Source organism: Acyrthosiphon pisum, chromosome A2, assembly GCF_005508785.2.
Source record: "Acyrthosiphon pisum isolate AL4f chromosome A2, pea_aphid_22Mar2018_4r6ur, whole genome shotgun sequence".
Classification (NCBI taxonomy): domain Eukaryota; kingdom Metazoa; phylum Arthropoda; class Insecta; order Hemiptera; family Aphididae; genus Acyrthosiphon; species Acyrthosiphon pisum.
In genome coordinates this window covers 100,298,049-100,315,418 of record NC_042495.1, presented here as the reverse complement: position 1 = coordinate 100,315,418, position 17,370 = coordinate 100,298,049, and the positions used below count along the sequence as shown (strand labels likewise).

General features: G+C 29.7%; 2 protein-coding genes across 11 annotated transcripts in view; one reads left to right on the top strand and one right to left on the bottom strand.

Annotated features, from left to right (window-relative positions):
* LOC115033032 (limulus clotting factor C-like) overlaps positions 1-15,217 on the bottom strand; it is a 31,088-nt gene extending 15,871 nt beyond the window's left edge. The window contains exons 1-6 of one of the 6 annotated variants that reach the window (XR_003839399.1): positions 14,789-15,217; positions 14,510-14,643; positions 14,304-14,437; positions 14,062-14,229; positions 11,555-11,711; positions 1,871-2,043 (exon numbers count right to left, since the gene is read on the bottom strand). Coding sequence is in view for 4 of the 6 variants with exons in the window: in XM_029489199.1 (XP_029345059.1) it covers positions 1,871-2,043; positions 11,555-11,711; positions 14,062-14,229; positions 14,304-14,437; positions 14,510-14,537 (660 nt within the window). In the remaining 2 variants the exon portion in view is untranslated. Of the gene's footprint in view, positions 1-1,870; positions 2,044-11,554; positions 11,712-13,788; positions 13,966-14,061; positions 14,230-14,303; positions 14,438-14,496; positions 14,644-14,788 lie in introns of those variants that run through there. The other 5 variants (XR_003839398.1, XM_029489199.1, XM_029489200.1 and 2 more) reach the window with 5 other exon arrangements.
* Positions 1-17,370, top strand: part of LOC100574854 — a 276,000-nt gene that overhangs the window by 222,656 nt on the left and 35,974 nt on the right. The window lies entirely within an intron of this gene.

Genomic DNA, 17,370 nt, shown 5'->3' with positions numbered 1-17,370 from the left:
CCAAAGAATATGGAACACAATGCCGATATTGCGTATCATTTGTTTAAAATCTATTGGTAAAGGAGGTCATGAACGTCCGAATTTTTTTGTTGAAACTGCGTTTAAAGATTGGAAAAAAGCACTTGAAAAGTTCAGAAAACATCAAACGAAAAAAATATCATAAAGATGCTGTGGAAGATGGTCAAAATTTCAAATTGGTTTACGAAAATAAAAAAAATTACGTGATCACTATAATCGACAAGGGAAGAAAACAACAACAACTTGAAAATAGACAAAAATTGATTCCTATCATCCTAGCCATTTTGTTTTGCGGTAGACAGGGTATTGAAATGCGAGGTCATCGTGATGATGGTAATTTATTAATAGACATGCCAAAAGAAAACGATGGAAATTTCCGAGCGTTACTTCAATTTGCTATTGAAAGCGGTGATCATGCTTTGGACAATCATTTCAAAACTGCGAGTGCTAATGCAATGTACACAAGCCATCGCATTCAAAATGAAATTATTGATACAGTAGGAAAGTTAATCACAGCCACAATATTGCTACGTACGGACCCCTCTACTCCGCCCCTACACATAGTCATAATACACAGCATCGATGTCCTATGGTAACACGTAAATAGTTAGATGATGTCACCGCTGTACATAAAACCTTGGGGGAGCAATACTATAAACGTAAGCAACAGTCTCGGCGTCTGCCAACGGCCAGAAAACAAACCCGAACCATGAGATATCTGTGAGACCTCCTCGGAGCGCAGTAGATTCTACGAATCAGTTATTGGCACTATGACAAGACGGCTGCGGGTATACTTGGTCATTTTACGACACCCCGCACCGACCAAAGGTAAATCTTGTAGAAGGCCCCCTGGACTGTGAGAACCAACGACGTAGTCGGCCAAGGATCTGGTAAGAGAGGGGGATAGGACTATATAGGAGCCCTGGGAATGACCAGTATTCAGACGTGATTTCACCAACCGTACGTACACACCCCTGTACCTCTTCATTATTGATTAACATATTCTTGTATTACGACTTAGATTATTTTCGTTGACGACGTATTACGGGACTTAGAGAATATTCGAGCAATCGCTTATTTTCTAAGACACTGGTTTTTCTTAGTCAATTTGAATAATCTAATAGTGTTTAAATTCAACTTGTTCATTATTTTTACAATTTCAAATAAATAATACATCAACTACACACTGTTGATCATTTTGAGGCTACTACCATAATCCCATCCTGTCACTATCTCCTGTAAGTCGGGTGCACGCAACAATAATGTGCAACGAATTAACAAATCAAGATTTTTTACTGTGATTTCCGACGAAAGCACTGATATAAGCGGCATAGAGCAATTTTCTATGTGTTTTCGATATGTCGATAAGTGTGATGGTGAATATGTAATTAGAGAAGACTTTGTATGCTTTGTTCCTGTAGTAAACGTTACCGGGAAAGGGCTTGCAAATACGTTATTAACTACAATGAAGGACATTGGTATAAACCTGGCTTATATGAGAGGCCAAGGTAAACCTGAATACTTGACTATGTTTGTGCTACTGTAGTTTTCTGGTTTATTTATTATGTTATTATTACTTTTTTTTTTAACAAGGTTATGATGGAGCACGTGCAATGAGCGGCTACTGGTAATCTCGAAGAATTAAAACCGCTCCCAAACCGATAACCGGTAACCACATTTTTAGAGATCATTTTGGTAACCGGTAATCAATTACCACTAATATTCTAAAAACCCCGAAAACCTGTAACCGGTTTTGAAAAATTTTCCGGGTCCTATAGGACCCGGTTACCCATTTCCTCGGAAACGGTTTCAAGCCCTGGTTGGTACCAACAAACAAATATATTTTACGTACATGTTTGTTTAAAATTCCACGAATCCATTGAACATAGAATCTGATGTCTAAAAAACCTGCGATTGCACTGTTTGGATATGCAATCCTCATATTCAGCATCCCGGTTAAAAAATAAGAATTAGAGTGTAAAAAGCTTATGCCTGCTCCACTATCTGCGAAATCTGCTCCTTTTCCTGAAAAAAGTATATTCTTTTATACATAATATGTATCATATTATGATACAAAATAAACATATTTTTATTGTTGGGTATATAAAATAGTAGGTACTAGGCGTAAATCCATTACATAAATTATTTATTTTTATATGAATGCTATTCAACTTTTTATAATTTAGTGTTTAAGAAATAACATTACACATAATATTAAAGTAATAAATACTTCAACTTAAAAACCATAAAAGAAGAGGGTGGTGTGAGTGATTATTTGTTATTACTATTTAAAGACATTCTTTTTATAATTGTGACATTCTTTGCAAAATTGGAGAATATTTGAAATTGGAGAAGATTCCCTAGCAAATGAATGGACTCCTGAAGAGAACAGTGAAATTGGCACCCCGACTTTGTCGTATCGTCCCCAAACTAGTGCCATATTTTTGCAAAATAATTGCAACAATTTGCAACACCGGAAAAAAAATGTGCAACATAGTTTTACAACTCCTACAATGACATATGTTTTGGGTGCCAAGTTCACGTTAGAGCACTCCGAATTTATCCTTAGAAATGAAACTCAAAATTTTTTTTCATTTAACCCATACGTGTGGGTATCTATGGATAGGTCTTCAATTGACAGATTGACAGATTTCTAATATATTTTTTTTATAAACTGAATAGTTTGCGCGAGAGACACTTCTAAAGTGGTAAAATGTGTGCCCCCCCCCCCATAACTTCTAAAATAAGAGGATGATAAAACTAAAAAAATATATGATGTACATTACTATCCAAACTTCCACCGAAAATTGGTTTGAACAAGATCTAGTGACTAGTAAGTAGTTTTTTTTTAATAAATAAAAAGTAAATAAGTAAATAATAATTATAATTCACGCGGGGCGTAGCTTGATCGGTACAGGGTGCGGAGCGCGTGGGGGGCAGGTTCCTCATTGTGCTTATCCGAGCGGTTAATATTATTATATTATTAGATACGACTTCTGCTGGACCTGATGGTGAGGCCAAAGTTCGTGCCGGCCGAACGAAACGACTTATTATTTATGTTACTTGCTGCTACGGAGCTCTTCGTGTTCGAGTCTGACTCGCACTTGGCTGCTTTTTTATTATTATTTTAAACGTTGATGTATTGTACCTAACCTAACCTAACCAGAAAGTGGTCAATGCGATTTCCCCTTCAACGCCCGTCGCCACCAGTCGTCCATTGTAAAATTTGGAGACAATACGGTAATGAATGGCCGATAGAACTTTCAAATGTTTTGAACTATAGTCACCAAAAAATATTCAATACAAAATGGTTCACTCGCGTCAACGACGCATTGATACTGGCATTCAATGTTCAAGAAAGGATAATGTTTCAATAACCAATTGTAAAAAATATTGTCTTGTATTTTATAATATAGTAAAACGATTACAAGTTTTTAGCATTGACAACGGTGTGTGTTGTCAACACATATAACAGCAAAAAAAATATTATAACGCTTCAACTGTACGTATTTTTCTTATCACATTGTTTTGACGGGTTGTTACTTGCGTGCTGTATTTCGTTTAGTTTTCCTATTTTTTATGTAATCGCATCGTCTACATTATAATATGCAGATTTCTATTGACAAAAATAATATTAAGGGCTAGACTTTAACGAATGATAACAAATATTATTAAATTAAAATTAAACAATTCTGTTCTCATTTGCAGTCCAGACCTCCTGCAGTCGCATGCTCGTGAATTGTATTCAGTTTTTTAATTGCTTATGTACTTTATTATAGTTTTTGTGTTGTTGTTTTTAATTTAATTTTAATACATCCTAATTATAATGGTAAGTTAGAACTATTTTAAATTACAATAGTACCTATTATTAAAATTAATTTATTAAATTATACAGCTTTATTGGCGATTAACAGACCACAATAATTTCATATTAATTTTTGATTTAATTTTTGTGTAACCTAAAGAAGGTATAATCCTTAATTTTTAACAATATATCTGATATGATGATATTTTTATCTAAATTATTATAGTTATAACTTATAACTTATAAGTTAAGAATTGTTCAATATCTGTCTTTAATATAGTAAGTTACTTTACAATGGATAATATGATATTTGTTTGAATATTTTTACATGTGAGTAAGTAAGTAATGAATTTAAGGCAATTTATAGTTATAGGTGGCTATTCTAAAAATATAAAAAAATTATACTTAGGTATGTACTACTCTTTTAAATAAAAATATAAACAAAATATCTATCCTAACAAAAGAAGCTAAAAGGACCTTTTTAATAATTACGTTTACGTATTATTTTTACCTTTGTTATATAATATATAAGTATATAACGCTTAACCATATAGATTCAGTAGAGTTTCGAAATCGGAATTTTGGTGGGGGGTAAACCACAAGCGGAAGTAGGTGTACAAATATTAGGAAATACTTTGGAAGTACATGAAAATACATGAAAGTCTGCGGAAGTACATGGAAATACTCGTAAGTAGGTACATTGAAGTACGCGGAAATACGTGGAAGTACGCGGAAATACGCGGAAGTACCGAAATAAAATTATTATTATTCAAGAAAACATCTTACCCGCATTTGTTGTCTTAGTCTAACTAACGCATAATGTATGTATTTATAAAAATCTGGACACAATAATAAATAAAGAAACAAAATATAAATGAACTATAAAAAAACACCTTTCCCACCCTCGCGCTCGTCGGTATTTTATTATTTTGTTATCGCTCAGCGAGAGTGCGAGACATATAAATAGTCTACGTAATACTATTACTACGTATAAACGACGTAGTACTATTAGTACTATTACTATTACTATTACTATTACTATTACTACTACAAATGTAAAATGCGATAAGATAACAAACAAACATAAAAATAATAAACTGACTGACATGTGTAAAATATAATACTGTTTAAATTATATTCTATAGATTCTTGTTAGTAAATAATAAAAGATACGTCTTCATTTAAATATTTTTTTATAATTCTAAATAACTATAACCAAATTTAAATTCTTATTATTGATTATCTAGATGTCACATAATAAAATAATTACACTGTACAGAACGTCAGCACAAATTCGTTTTTGCCCAGTTTTGCATATTATTTTATTACGATTGTTAAGATTTAAGAGGGGGATGAGGTGGCCGAGTGGTCTAAGGCGTCGGTTGCGGCACAGCCGTCGCTGGTTCGATTCCCGGACACCGGGTGGCATTTTTCTTCGGGCAAGTCACGGTGCCCGGAGAACAAGTGCCGCCATCCCCTACCCGGGCATGGCAGATACCTACGGGCGCCCAATCAAAAATTCCGCCAAACCCAACACACACATGTTCCCCCTAAACAATCTAAAAAAACCTACAGTTCCATCCTCACACCCAATCACCTATGTTGCCGCGGGTTATCCAATAAAAAAAAAAAAATTAAGAATTTATTTAGGTCTTAGATAAAATATAGAAGAAATATTACAAATTCTGCTAAGTGTGTTACAAATAGTTACAAATGAGTTACAAACGAATGGCGTTAGTCCGGAGTCGATAAGACAATGTCGAAGGGCTACGCGAGGTTGGCGCCCCATCAAAAAAATGTTGAGGAAGGAATGAGTTACAAATTCTGAAAAGTGTGTTACAAATATAGTTACAGGTGAGTTACAAAATATTGGAATTGGTTAAGTAAAAAGTTAATACACACTTTTGATTAACTTTTTATTAAGTTAAAAAAAGTTAATTTGTTTATCTTATGCTAAAGTACTTAATTTTTTTCCAAAATAAACTAAATTATAGACTATACTGTTTATACAGTATTTCCATATATTTAGTTAGATTCGAATGATATACATTTTTTTACTTTAAAATTTAAAGTTTAAATAATTCATGGTAAATATTTTTTGACATGAGAACGAAATAGACTGAAATAGTGAAATATAATTATTTAAAAATAAAATAAATTAACTTAACTTAACTTACTTCTTGAAATAAAAAAATTAACTCGTTAATTTCACGTTAATTAAAAAAGACATTTAGTAACTTAACAGTTAAGTTAATGAAAAGCCAAAAGTAACTAGTTAAGTTAACCTTTTAACCAGGGATCGAAACCGTTTCAAATTTTAACGGTTACGGTTTTAGTTCTTGAGAACGGTTTTCTAAATTTTCTGGTTTTGGTTTAGGTTTTAAGACCGGTTTTTTAAATTTTTTGGTTTTGGTTTCGGTTTTAAAAAAGGTTTTTCAAATATTTTATCGGTTTAAAGAACGGTTTTAGAAAATTTTCGGTTTTGGTTTTTGGAACGGTTTTTAAAAGTTTCCATTTTATTTTCCTGTCTAATTACTGTAGATTCGATTTTTATTATCTATTAACTATTATAAGGGCCGAGTCTAAAGCCCTGAAATATGGCTACTTTGTATAATTAGTGTACAATATACGATATAACAAATACACGTTCATTAGAACTAATTTCGTGTTATTAACTTGAATATTTTGTACCTAATTTAGGTGCCTCATGCCTACTTTTGCATTCGACATAATATTATGTTGCCATATTATGGTTGAGATCATTATTCGATTACATTAATATTTAATTGTATATTACAATAACATCACACTATATTATTTGTATTTTCAATCATAAGTTTAGTAATAATATAGATTATATTAATATTTTGTAATACTCAGTAACTGCATCGGGATTTTTATCAATAAATCCAAACATAATAATTTCTTCGTATAAAAATAGTAGAATTACAAATAATATAATTAACTTTATGGAATTCAAAGAAACCGACATTAGTTTTAAATTTTAATCCGTTTTTCAAGAACAGTACAAGAGCGGTTTTTCAATTCTATGATTTCGGTTTGGGTTTTGAAAACGGTTTCTTAAGGTCTTAGGTTTCGGTTACGGTTTTTTAACCGGTGTTTCAAAGCTTTTGGTTCCGGTTCCAGTTCCGGTGTTCAGAAATGAGAAAACCGCGGTTTTAACCGTTTTTTTGGAAAACCGGTTAAACCGGTTTCGATCCCTGCTTTTAACTTGTTAACGCCCAACCCTGGAAAAATCTAAGTTCAATTTTTAAACTTAGATTTTTTGATTCAACTAATCTTTTAGATTATTAACGGAGCGATAAATGTATTGATTTTAAAATAATATGTGTATTTTTTATTTTTGTGTCTGTCGCCACCTTTTAGGACTTTTAAAACACCTTTATTAAAGAAAAACAGAAATTTTTACGCAAAATCGAGTTTTGAGAAAACCGATTTTGGTTTATGGTGTAACTCTAATACAAATGACCGTAGATACATACAATTTTGACTGAATGATTATATTCCCATTTTCTTTACACCATGCCATTTTAAATATTTTAACTCATTTTAGGTAGTTTTTTACGGACATTTTAAGTTAACAATTACGTTAGTTTTTTTTTCTATGAATGTCAATACAATTTTATTTGTTGGGTAAAAAAGCTTAAAAATTGAATACAAGGCTCCTGATATATTGGTACAATAGCAATTGGAAAATATTAAAAATGCATATGCACACATTTTTTTTTTATAAGTATTTGAAGTTCAAATTTCGACAAAATTTATCAAAATCTCGAAATTTATCAATCATTGTAATTAAAAAATTATAAAAGGTTCAGTTTTTATAACTAAGGATTGAAAATTTAAAGCAAAAATTGTTATAAATAGTTCATCTGTACCTAAACAAAAAATCTAAAATATCTATAATATTTTAAATTCAAATTTCGACTAAATAAAATGGAAAATCGAGTCGATAAAAAAATATTATTTGAAAAAAAAAGCTGACTTAAATAAAAAATGTATGTTGAATTAAAAAATATTAATTTAATGACAAATCTAATTTCAGTAAAAAATCTTAATTAAATAAAAAAAGATTGGTTGAATAAAAATTAGTTATATGAAAAAATAGTCGTTGAAAATAAAGTCATAAACATAATTTATAATAACGATTAACAATTAATATTATTTAATAAAATATAACGTATGTTGAAAACTAATACATATAATTATAAAAAACAATAAACAAAAAAGCGGGTAAGTGGATGTCACTCTGCTGTACATTAGGTGTCTGGAAGGTCGCTGTTATGGATGGTATTAAATTTGAATTCAATTATAATATGATATAATTGTATACGAAAAACGATTCTGAGCGGAGACCAATCTAGGATATTGTATATTGTTATTACTTATTATTAATACATTAGGCGGTAGGTTGAATTATGTAGTACCTATTATTTATAATATTATTCTTAATTTATCAATGATATTGGAAAAATATTATATAAACCTGTGTAAAATTGGGTCATTTTGGAACCGAATCACAATAAAATGACAAAAATCGTTATTGTTTGTGTTAATATGTAATTTTGACCAAATTTGAAGTTAAAATGTCTGAAAAAAATAACTGCAACTATATATATTTTAGATTTCTTAGTAACGAAAAAAACTGCTTACTTGGAACCTTGTTTCAAATTTTCAATCCTTTGCTGTAATTCTGAAATCTTTGGATGGAGTAATAAAAAACCTAAATATAAATTTTAAATATTGGGCACTAATTCTGAGGATAAAATAAACATACAGTTGGAAGAAGATAAAGTCGAAAGTTACAAATCCAAAGCTGAAGGTTATAACGATTTTGACACGTATGTAAACAAAACCTCAATTTTAAATAATGGAACTAACAAAATATACAACAAAAAAAAAAAATAACGAGATTGATAATTACGAAACTGGATCTGGATATAGTATAACTGAAGCCATTAACAATTACTTAGGTAATGCATCTGGAGACTCAAATGTATGTAAGGATAATGATACAAGAATAAACAATAGGGTATAGAAAGAAATTCACCATTTTGAAACAGAATCTGAAGATGAACTAAGTGATAACCTTGATAAATTTGATTATAACGCAATGAACGTAGTAGAAAATTGGAAAGGCCATGGTGAAAATAAAGATATTGAGCCACTTAATAAAGTCAGAACAACTAAATAAAGAAAGAAGAATGAGGAAAAAAGAATGATTAAATATATGGGCCCTTCTCCAGAAATCGAAATGATTTTGAATAAAAAAACAAGATCACAGTCAAACTCACTTCTTTTGAATGGTAACATGACCATGTGTTTACGAGTCTCAAACAAAAGAAATATGGTCCATAACACATGCCATTTTGATGCAGTAGCAGCAGTAATCACTATGGCTTATATTGATTACCCTTTATATAAGGATTTTGTGGATTCTAACAGGAATATTTTTTTAACATTTTGTAAACTTTTAGCTATCAACGGAACATCTAAACAAATATACATTGAGCAATGAGCATTTACAAATATTAAAAGACATTTTTAAAGAAGTTGATGGAGTAACAGAACTAAAACTAATAGATGCAAGGTGTAATGTTTTACATTTAGTAACTAAATTATTTTTTAATGCTCCATCAGCTATGAATATGTTCATTGTTCTAATAATAACTGTCCATACTTCAATATTGAAAGGAATAGTGCTACGATTATACTTCGTTTAGAAAATGGTATACAAAGTCTCGAGGATTCATTACTAAACTATACATTGACATAGAACACTAATTGGGTTGAAAATGATTGCAATGGAAATGTCGAAACTACTAGAATTTTTCAAGAACATATTTTTATGGAAACTGATTTTCTTGGAGATAATGAACGAATTTCATTAATAGATTTCCCACCAACGCTTCTGATTCATAATACAAGATAAGTAAGACGAAGAATTTAAACTGTTATGATTAAATACTGAATTATTATAAATATATTTAGTTATATTATTATATTTGAATTATATTTTTAGATTTAACTTCTATGGCGTTATAGCATATGGTAATGATCACTAGGTATGTGTCTTACATAAAAAGAGGAACAACTTGGGAAAATCATAATGATATTCAAAGGAAAATCAATAAATTCACCGAGGCAAAAAACAAGTTTGATAAAACACATATTATGCTGATTTATATAAAACATGATTAATATTAAAGTAACTTTTTGTAAAATTATAAAATTTTTGTCATATTTTAATTATCATTAGTTAGCAATTATTATTTCTAATATTTTAAACAGTATTTTAAACAAAATTATTTTATATTATATAAATTAAGTTCAATAGATTTTCAACATTTGATAAAAATCATACAAAGCTGTGTTAAGTTTTTATGTTAAGTACCCATGAAAAGACTAAATTAAAGTTTTTTTTTTTTTATAAAATCTATGTTTAAATCAAATAAATTTTAAAATTGAATTTAAGATTATTGTGTGTAACCCATATACTTAGAGTATGTTATTTATAGATTGGTACAAGCCATAAACCTACATCTATAATTTACAGCAGTGAAACAAATCGTAAAAAAAAAATAATTATACAGCTGCTTAATAACTTTCAAACCTCTACATAAGATATTTCAAAAAGAAAAAACAAAAATTTACAAAAATATAGTAAGTACACATCCTGGCGTAAAAAATGTGTAGAACATTTTTTTTTTTTGGTATTGCAAATTGTTGTAATTAATTTGCAAAAATATGGTACTAGTTTGGGGACGATACGACAAAGTCGGGGTGCAAAGTGATTTGCCACCCCAAACAAATTTTATTTTTACTGGCGTTAAAAAATTGTTGTAAATTTTTTTTCCGATATTGCAAATCTTGGTGGTTCTACTACAAATATGGGCGAAAAATAGTTTTTGCTATGTTGTACATTTGTAAGACGGAGACGCACATGCAGGTGTGACGGCCTCTTAAAGAACGATTCACGTGATTTCCCACTGTCGATAATCGGATCCACCCTTAGAACGTAGGTTTAATAATAGTATTACAAGTTAGTAATTACAATATATAATAACTGATAACTGATAAATGAAAATGAAAATGAAAATTTGTCTAGAATATGTTCAATACCCGATAATAATGTTTTTTTTATAAAAATTTCCAATTTCAGATCGATGGTTACAATTATAACATAATATATTATAAAAGTACGAAAATATTGTAGTTTGTTTTAGTAAAATTATTTTTCATTTTTCTAATAGGTAAGCGTACAGTTATTATATGTATGAAAATTTATGAAAAAAATTTATATCCAACCAACTGTGCCATGTAACGTTAATTCATAATTGTTGTTTAATTAATTGATGTACTAAGTTTTGTTATTAAAGACAACAATTTATAATGATTTTTGTACATATGAGTTACATGATGAGTCCTATGTGTCCTATTGAGGTTAGGATGGTCTGGTATCATTGATGATAATAAGATACTTATTTAACAGTGATGCCACATAAATTATGTAATATACCTACTATTGGAATAATGTTATATATTTCAAAGATATTTTATCACGGGGTGTGGGGGGCAGAGCCACCCACGAGTCTATTTCATTTAAATATATAAAGCCCCTCCCAAGTCAATAACTGAAATAGCACATCTTCATGAATCACTGTAAAATAAATACTTTCATCACTAGATTAGAATCTAAATGTGTATTACTTGAATTATAAGTCGTACAAAACTTATCAAAAGTCAGTAAGTGTTTATTTTCGGTTGAAACATTTTTTTGACAATTTCTGGTATCGATGAGTTGAAGAAATCTTTCTGATAAAACAGAATTTTCTATCCCATTTACCACTTCTCCAAAAATGAAAATCTGTAAGAATATGAAACATTCTTATGTATTTAACGTAATTTTAATAAGTATAAATACATGTATATTGTGGCTTGGTGTGGTGCAGTGAGTGCACTCAACTGCGGAAACGTACTGAGTGTATGTAACGGCCGGCGATGCTAGTTCCCGGATGGGTTACCACACGGGATTTTTAGCAAAGAATCTTTGCCACACATATAAAACATGTTTTCTACCATTTTTCACACCGCTAAAAACCCACAAAAAAACAGCTAATGGCATAAATTGCAGGGCTCAAGCTCAATAAAAAAAAAAAAAAAAAAAAAAAAATACTTGTATAAATGTCATGTATGTATAAAAAATTAGATGAAAATAAATACAAATTTAATATATTTATATATATATAACTTAAAATTGAAACCTTTGATTCTAATGTTCTCGGAAATTACTCGACCGTTTGTCTTAATTTTTTATTTTAATGAAAGATTATATCATGGAGGAGGTTCTTATCATAATAGCATTTGTCTAAATCCACCAGAAAAGTATTTAATTCAGATGTCAAAAATATAGCAGTAGCACTATCAACTATCATAACAAATAGCAACCTTACAATAAACAAAAATATATTATTTTTTTTCTTCCTAGACAGATGGTGCAACTGTAGTATTTTTTTTCCATCCAGATTTCCTACTTTTCCTAAATGTTCTTTTATAAGATCCTTGCCCAGACAATTACGAACACAACAGAAAAAAAAATTAGTGAAATTGGTCAAGCCGTTCACGCGTGATGCGATAACCAAGGGTAACAGGGATCCATTTCTGTATATAAAGAAAATTATAACGTCAAAGGTTTCAATTTTCTGTTTTTTTATATCTATACTAAAATTATAAAGCTGAAGAGTTTGTTTGTTTGAACGCGCTAATCTCAGGGACTACTGATTCGAATTGGAAAATTATTTTTGTGTTGGATAGTCTAGGAAGGCTAAGGCTACATAATATCACGCTACGACCAATTAAAAGAAGTGATCAAACATGAAATTCCAGATTTACGATGGAAATATTTGTTTATAAATGGTTGCTATTGGTTATAAGATAAACAATTAATAGAAATAGTATTTATTTATTATTGGTTGCTATTGGTTAATAGGTACCTAATAATAAGTACAAGCATGCATAAAATCTAATTTTCGCACATTGCCTACCAGGGTACCCCGACAAAATATCGCTGGTAAAATATAGCGTGACCAAAATATCGAGATTTCCGATGGAAATTTTTGTTTATAAATGGTTGCCATGGGTTTTGAAGCTATTATAATAATAATTATTAGTTGCCGGGAAACGAAGTGCACGGGATCAGCTAGTTATTTTATAATAATTCATTTTTTTATAATATTACCTAAATTCTGAAATAGTTACACTTAATTACAAATACCTGTCACTAAAAAGAGGTTATTAATATTATGTTCATTTTTTTATATAGTAGAATAAAAGAATACTTTATTGATAAAAAAAAAGTCAAATAATAAGAGTTAAAACCGGTATTAACCGAAACCGAAACCGAAATTCAATATTTTTGAAAACCAAAACCAGACCCGAAACCGAAATTTTCGGTTTTTGAGAACCGAAACCGATAAAATCATAAAGGTTCCAGTCCCTGTTTTGAACACTATACACCAAATATTAAATAACGAATTGAACAAAGTTTGAGTCATATAGTCATATAGAGTTGGTTATGTTGGTTAGATGGTTGATGGGTAATGTTCTCGGAAACTACTTGACCGATTGCTTAATTTTTTTTTAAAGAAAGATTATATTACTCAAATGGTACTTGAAAAATCATCATTATTTTAAGAGTTGAACATTATTGGGCAATGGAGTACACGGATTCAGCTAGAATATTATATAATCAACAATTAGAATAAAGGCATAATATTAATATCGTTTTATTTATGTGTTGGTAAATAACGAGTTCTATTAGTTCAAGAAAGTCTGACTAATCAATATATTTAGTTTTAGAAATTAATCGAATATGAAATAATAATAGTGTATAGTAATGCGCTACAAATATAATTCCTTGAAATTAATAAAAATAGTATACTTACAGAACTCATACGATGTATTAAAGATGTGCAAAGAGGTATAATGTAGCCCATTTTGTTTATTTTACAACGGAAAAATATTTAATAATGAATAGCTTAATAATATGAAATTAGTTTTAATTTGTACGTTCATCATAACAAATTTTTGACGTTTTCGAAATTTATTCTTACATCATCCCACTATGTATAAATTATACCAGACAAGCAATCTCAATATCTATTTTATGTATTAAATAAAACTACACACTCTAGGTATATATTGTAAAATGAACTTACCTTTCCTAGATCTCCATTGTGTACCATATATTTACCATTCCAATCGATACATACAGGTGAAACATCACTGGTAATCAAAACTTTATTTTCTAACACAATAACAGCTATATCTTCAGCATATGACCCTTCTTTTCCATTATAACTTTCCTTTATGTATATTGTTTCCACCTTTAAAATTGTTTTAATTTATATTTTACATATAATACAAATTATTAGTAGACTTTCAATTATTAATAACTTACATTCAATATTTGAGTATATTCATTGTCAATTTTTGAAAAATTATAATGATATTTTCCCACAGCAACTTTGAGTTTTCCATATGTTACTGATATTTTCGTAGTAACCATATCGGGAGAAAAAAAAAATTCAGCCCCTAAAATGTTATTTAATTAATTTTCATTTCTTCTCAAATACATTGTACGACGATTTTACTAGAAATGACTACATTTGGAGCAATAATTGATCCATGACATAAAAATATATAATTTAAATTTTCAAATCGATATATTCCAACATTCCAACGTGCCACTCCAAAAAGTTCTTTTCCACTAATGTCGAACGATTCAACTCTACCGCAATCTAAAACAACATTAGATAATATTATATTAGATGTAATATTTGTAGTTCCATAATTAGACTGATATGCGTAGCTCTGGCATATATTAATTTTTACACAAATAAATTATAATACATTTCATAGGTAGGTATAATAATTATTTTTTACCCGTGGTTCCATATTCGTATAGAGCACACAACTCTTTAGTCTCGTCTGAACCATCTGAACAATCCTTACGACCATCACAAACCCACGACCATTCGATACACAGTCCATTTGAACAATAAAACGTATCGTCAGTGTTTCTATAAATTTATTCAAATGTGTAAAAAGGTCTAACATTATTTAATTTTAAACATATATGAAAAGAAGTAGCATTTTAAAATAGCTGATAGCAATGCATATAAGACACTACAATAGTTCGTTGTGGCCATAGATCTATAAACTAATGGACAGTGATTCCACTCCACCCGCCAATAATGCTAGGGGATCATATAACTGAGAAAGAAAACAGAGAGATCAAGGAAAGAAAGAACATTAAGTAGTAAATCATAGAGAGAATAGTTCATTTTTTCTCCATTTTCTTTATAAATATATATATATATATGATATTAATAGATTACCTATCTATTAATATCATATATAATATAACATATTACCTATATGGTTATTACCATAGAACCATAGGTTTGGTAACCACAAATCAGTGATTATATAACCAATGATGTAAAACAATTGGCATATTTTATTGTAACAAAGTTTATTTGGCAGTAAAGTCACTCTGTAATTTACTATTTTGGTCCTTGTTTTGCTCACTGTAATCGTATCCCTGACTTATCTATCTAAGTGCTCTCTATTAGTTTATAGGTCTATAGTTGAGCCAAATCCTAACCTAGGTAAACTTATCTGCTATCAGAGAGAAATATAGTTAAAATGACCAAAATATGTTTAAAAAACGGTTGTCTGACATAATGTCATGTTTACTAAATTAGAGACTGGTTAGTTAGTAAAAATATTCAACAAAATTATAAGGTATTTGTAAGTTTTAAATTTGTATATAAATTAAAATGATTTATATAAAGTTAGATTCAAGATAATAATAAACAATTTAATTGCAGAGCTAGCTATAAGCTATTAGCTATAAGCTTATAGTTAAATGTTCATATATGGCATGTCGGAATTCGATGTCATATGCGTGATCAAAAGTTTAACAATAGAAAAATAAATGAGAGGATAGTAGTTAAAGTTAGATTTTAATGATTATTACATAGGTAATAAAAATTTAAAAAAAAAGCTGTTTAGACCTTCGTGAACAGAATGTGTAGTTATTACTAAGAATACATAATATTATAAATATAGATTGTTTATTGATTGATGGTGTTTCTTAAGACATTAGGGCCCTACGTTCCACTAATATTTTTGCCAGTCAACATAATAACATAATAATCGTTACTACCCGATCACATTATCGATAATGCTATCCCCCACGTACCACTACATATGGCCGCCCAAAATCTTAAGTTCGCTACAAACGGTCAACGCGACCCAATATATTATTATGGCACAAATCGTCGCAAGCTTTTTTTATTATCATTCGTGCAAGCCGCGAGTCCTACTATGTTCTTTTATCCTTATGTCTTTATAAAAATGTTACTCTCCGTTGTCGTGGGCTCAAAACCAAAAGGTGTTATCTCAAAATATCAAATTTTTCAGGAGAGCCATTTTAAACTATTTTCCACTTGAAACTGTATTATCTTTTTACGTAAGAATGGTTTTTAATGATTGGCACATCTAAAAATTCACAAAGTTGTTCTGCGTTAACAATAGTAATTTATTTTTTTTTAAATTAAAACGTAACGTAAGAAAAACAAAAATTAAAAAAATGTCCGGTAAGAAGTTCTTCAGATAGAACCTTTTGGTTGTTAATATAATTGTTTTCACTTAATTAGAACTATTTCGTTCTGAATTAAATGTATGTTTTTACTGAGACATTACCAACCCCAAAATAATAAATAATGTTACATTGACTTTTCATTTATAGATCCCTATTTCAAGGCAGTAATTTGGGAAGGGGTTAAGGGTTCAACAACCCCCCCTCCCACGCAGTTTCTCAGATTATGTAATCTTATAAATAATTAAACATTAAAGTTATGTATGGTTTTAATTTTCATAACCATCCCCTCACTCATCCCTAAAATTTGTCCTGGGTAAGTCCATGCTTTATTAATTTATAATATACAATTTTTTTATAGAAATCTTTGCTTTGCTGATAAATGTGGAATAATTAATAATATTGTACCATCATATTATTATTGTATGGTTGATACAATGAATAAGAGATAGTACTTTTTGGTTATCACTAATTTATTTTATCATGCAGATAGAACCTTTTGGTTTTAACACTATTAATAAGAACCAAAAGGTGATATTTAGATCGCCAACAAATAACAAAAGTGTAAATTAGATCGATTTAGCACATTTTAGTTCTGAATAACTCCCTAAATAATGAACCTACAAAATTGGATGTGAGCTTGGATTATAGACCATTGACCAATAAACCCATTTATACAAAAAAGTGGATTTTCGAAAAAATCGATTTAGCCCCTTTTGGTTCTGAGTCCACGTTGTGTATGACGCGAACCCTTTATCTCTCTTTTATCACTCCCTATAAAAAATGTTAACCTCCATAGTGCAAGCCACGAGTCCACGAAAATTCCCCCGTTCAAAACGTAACGTAATCATTTACAAGA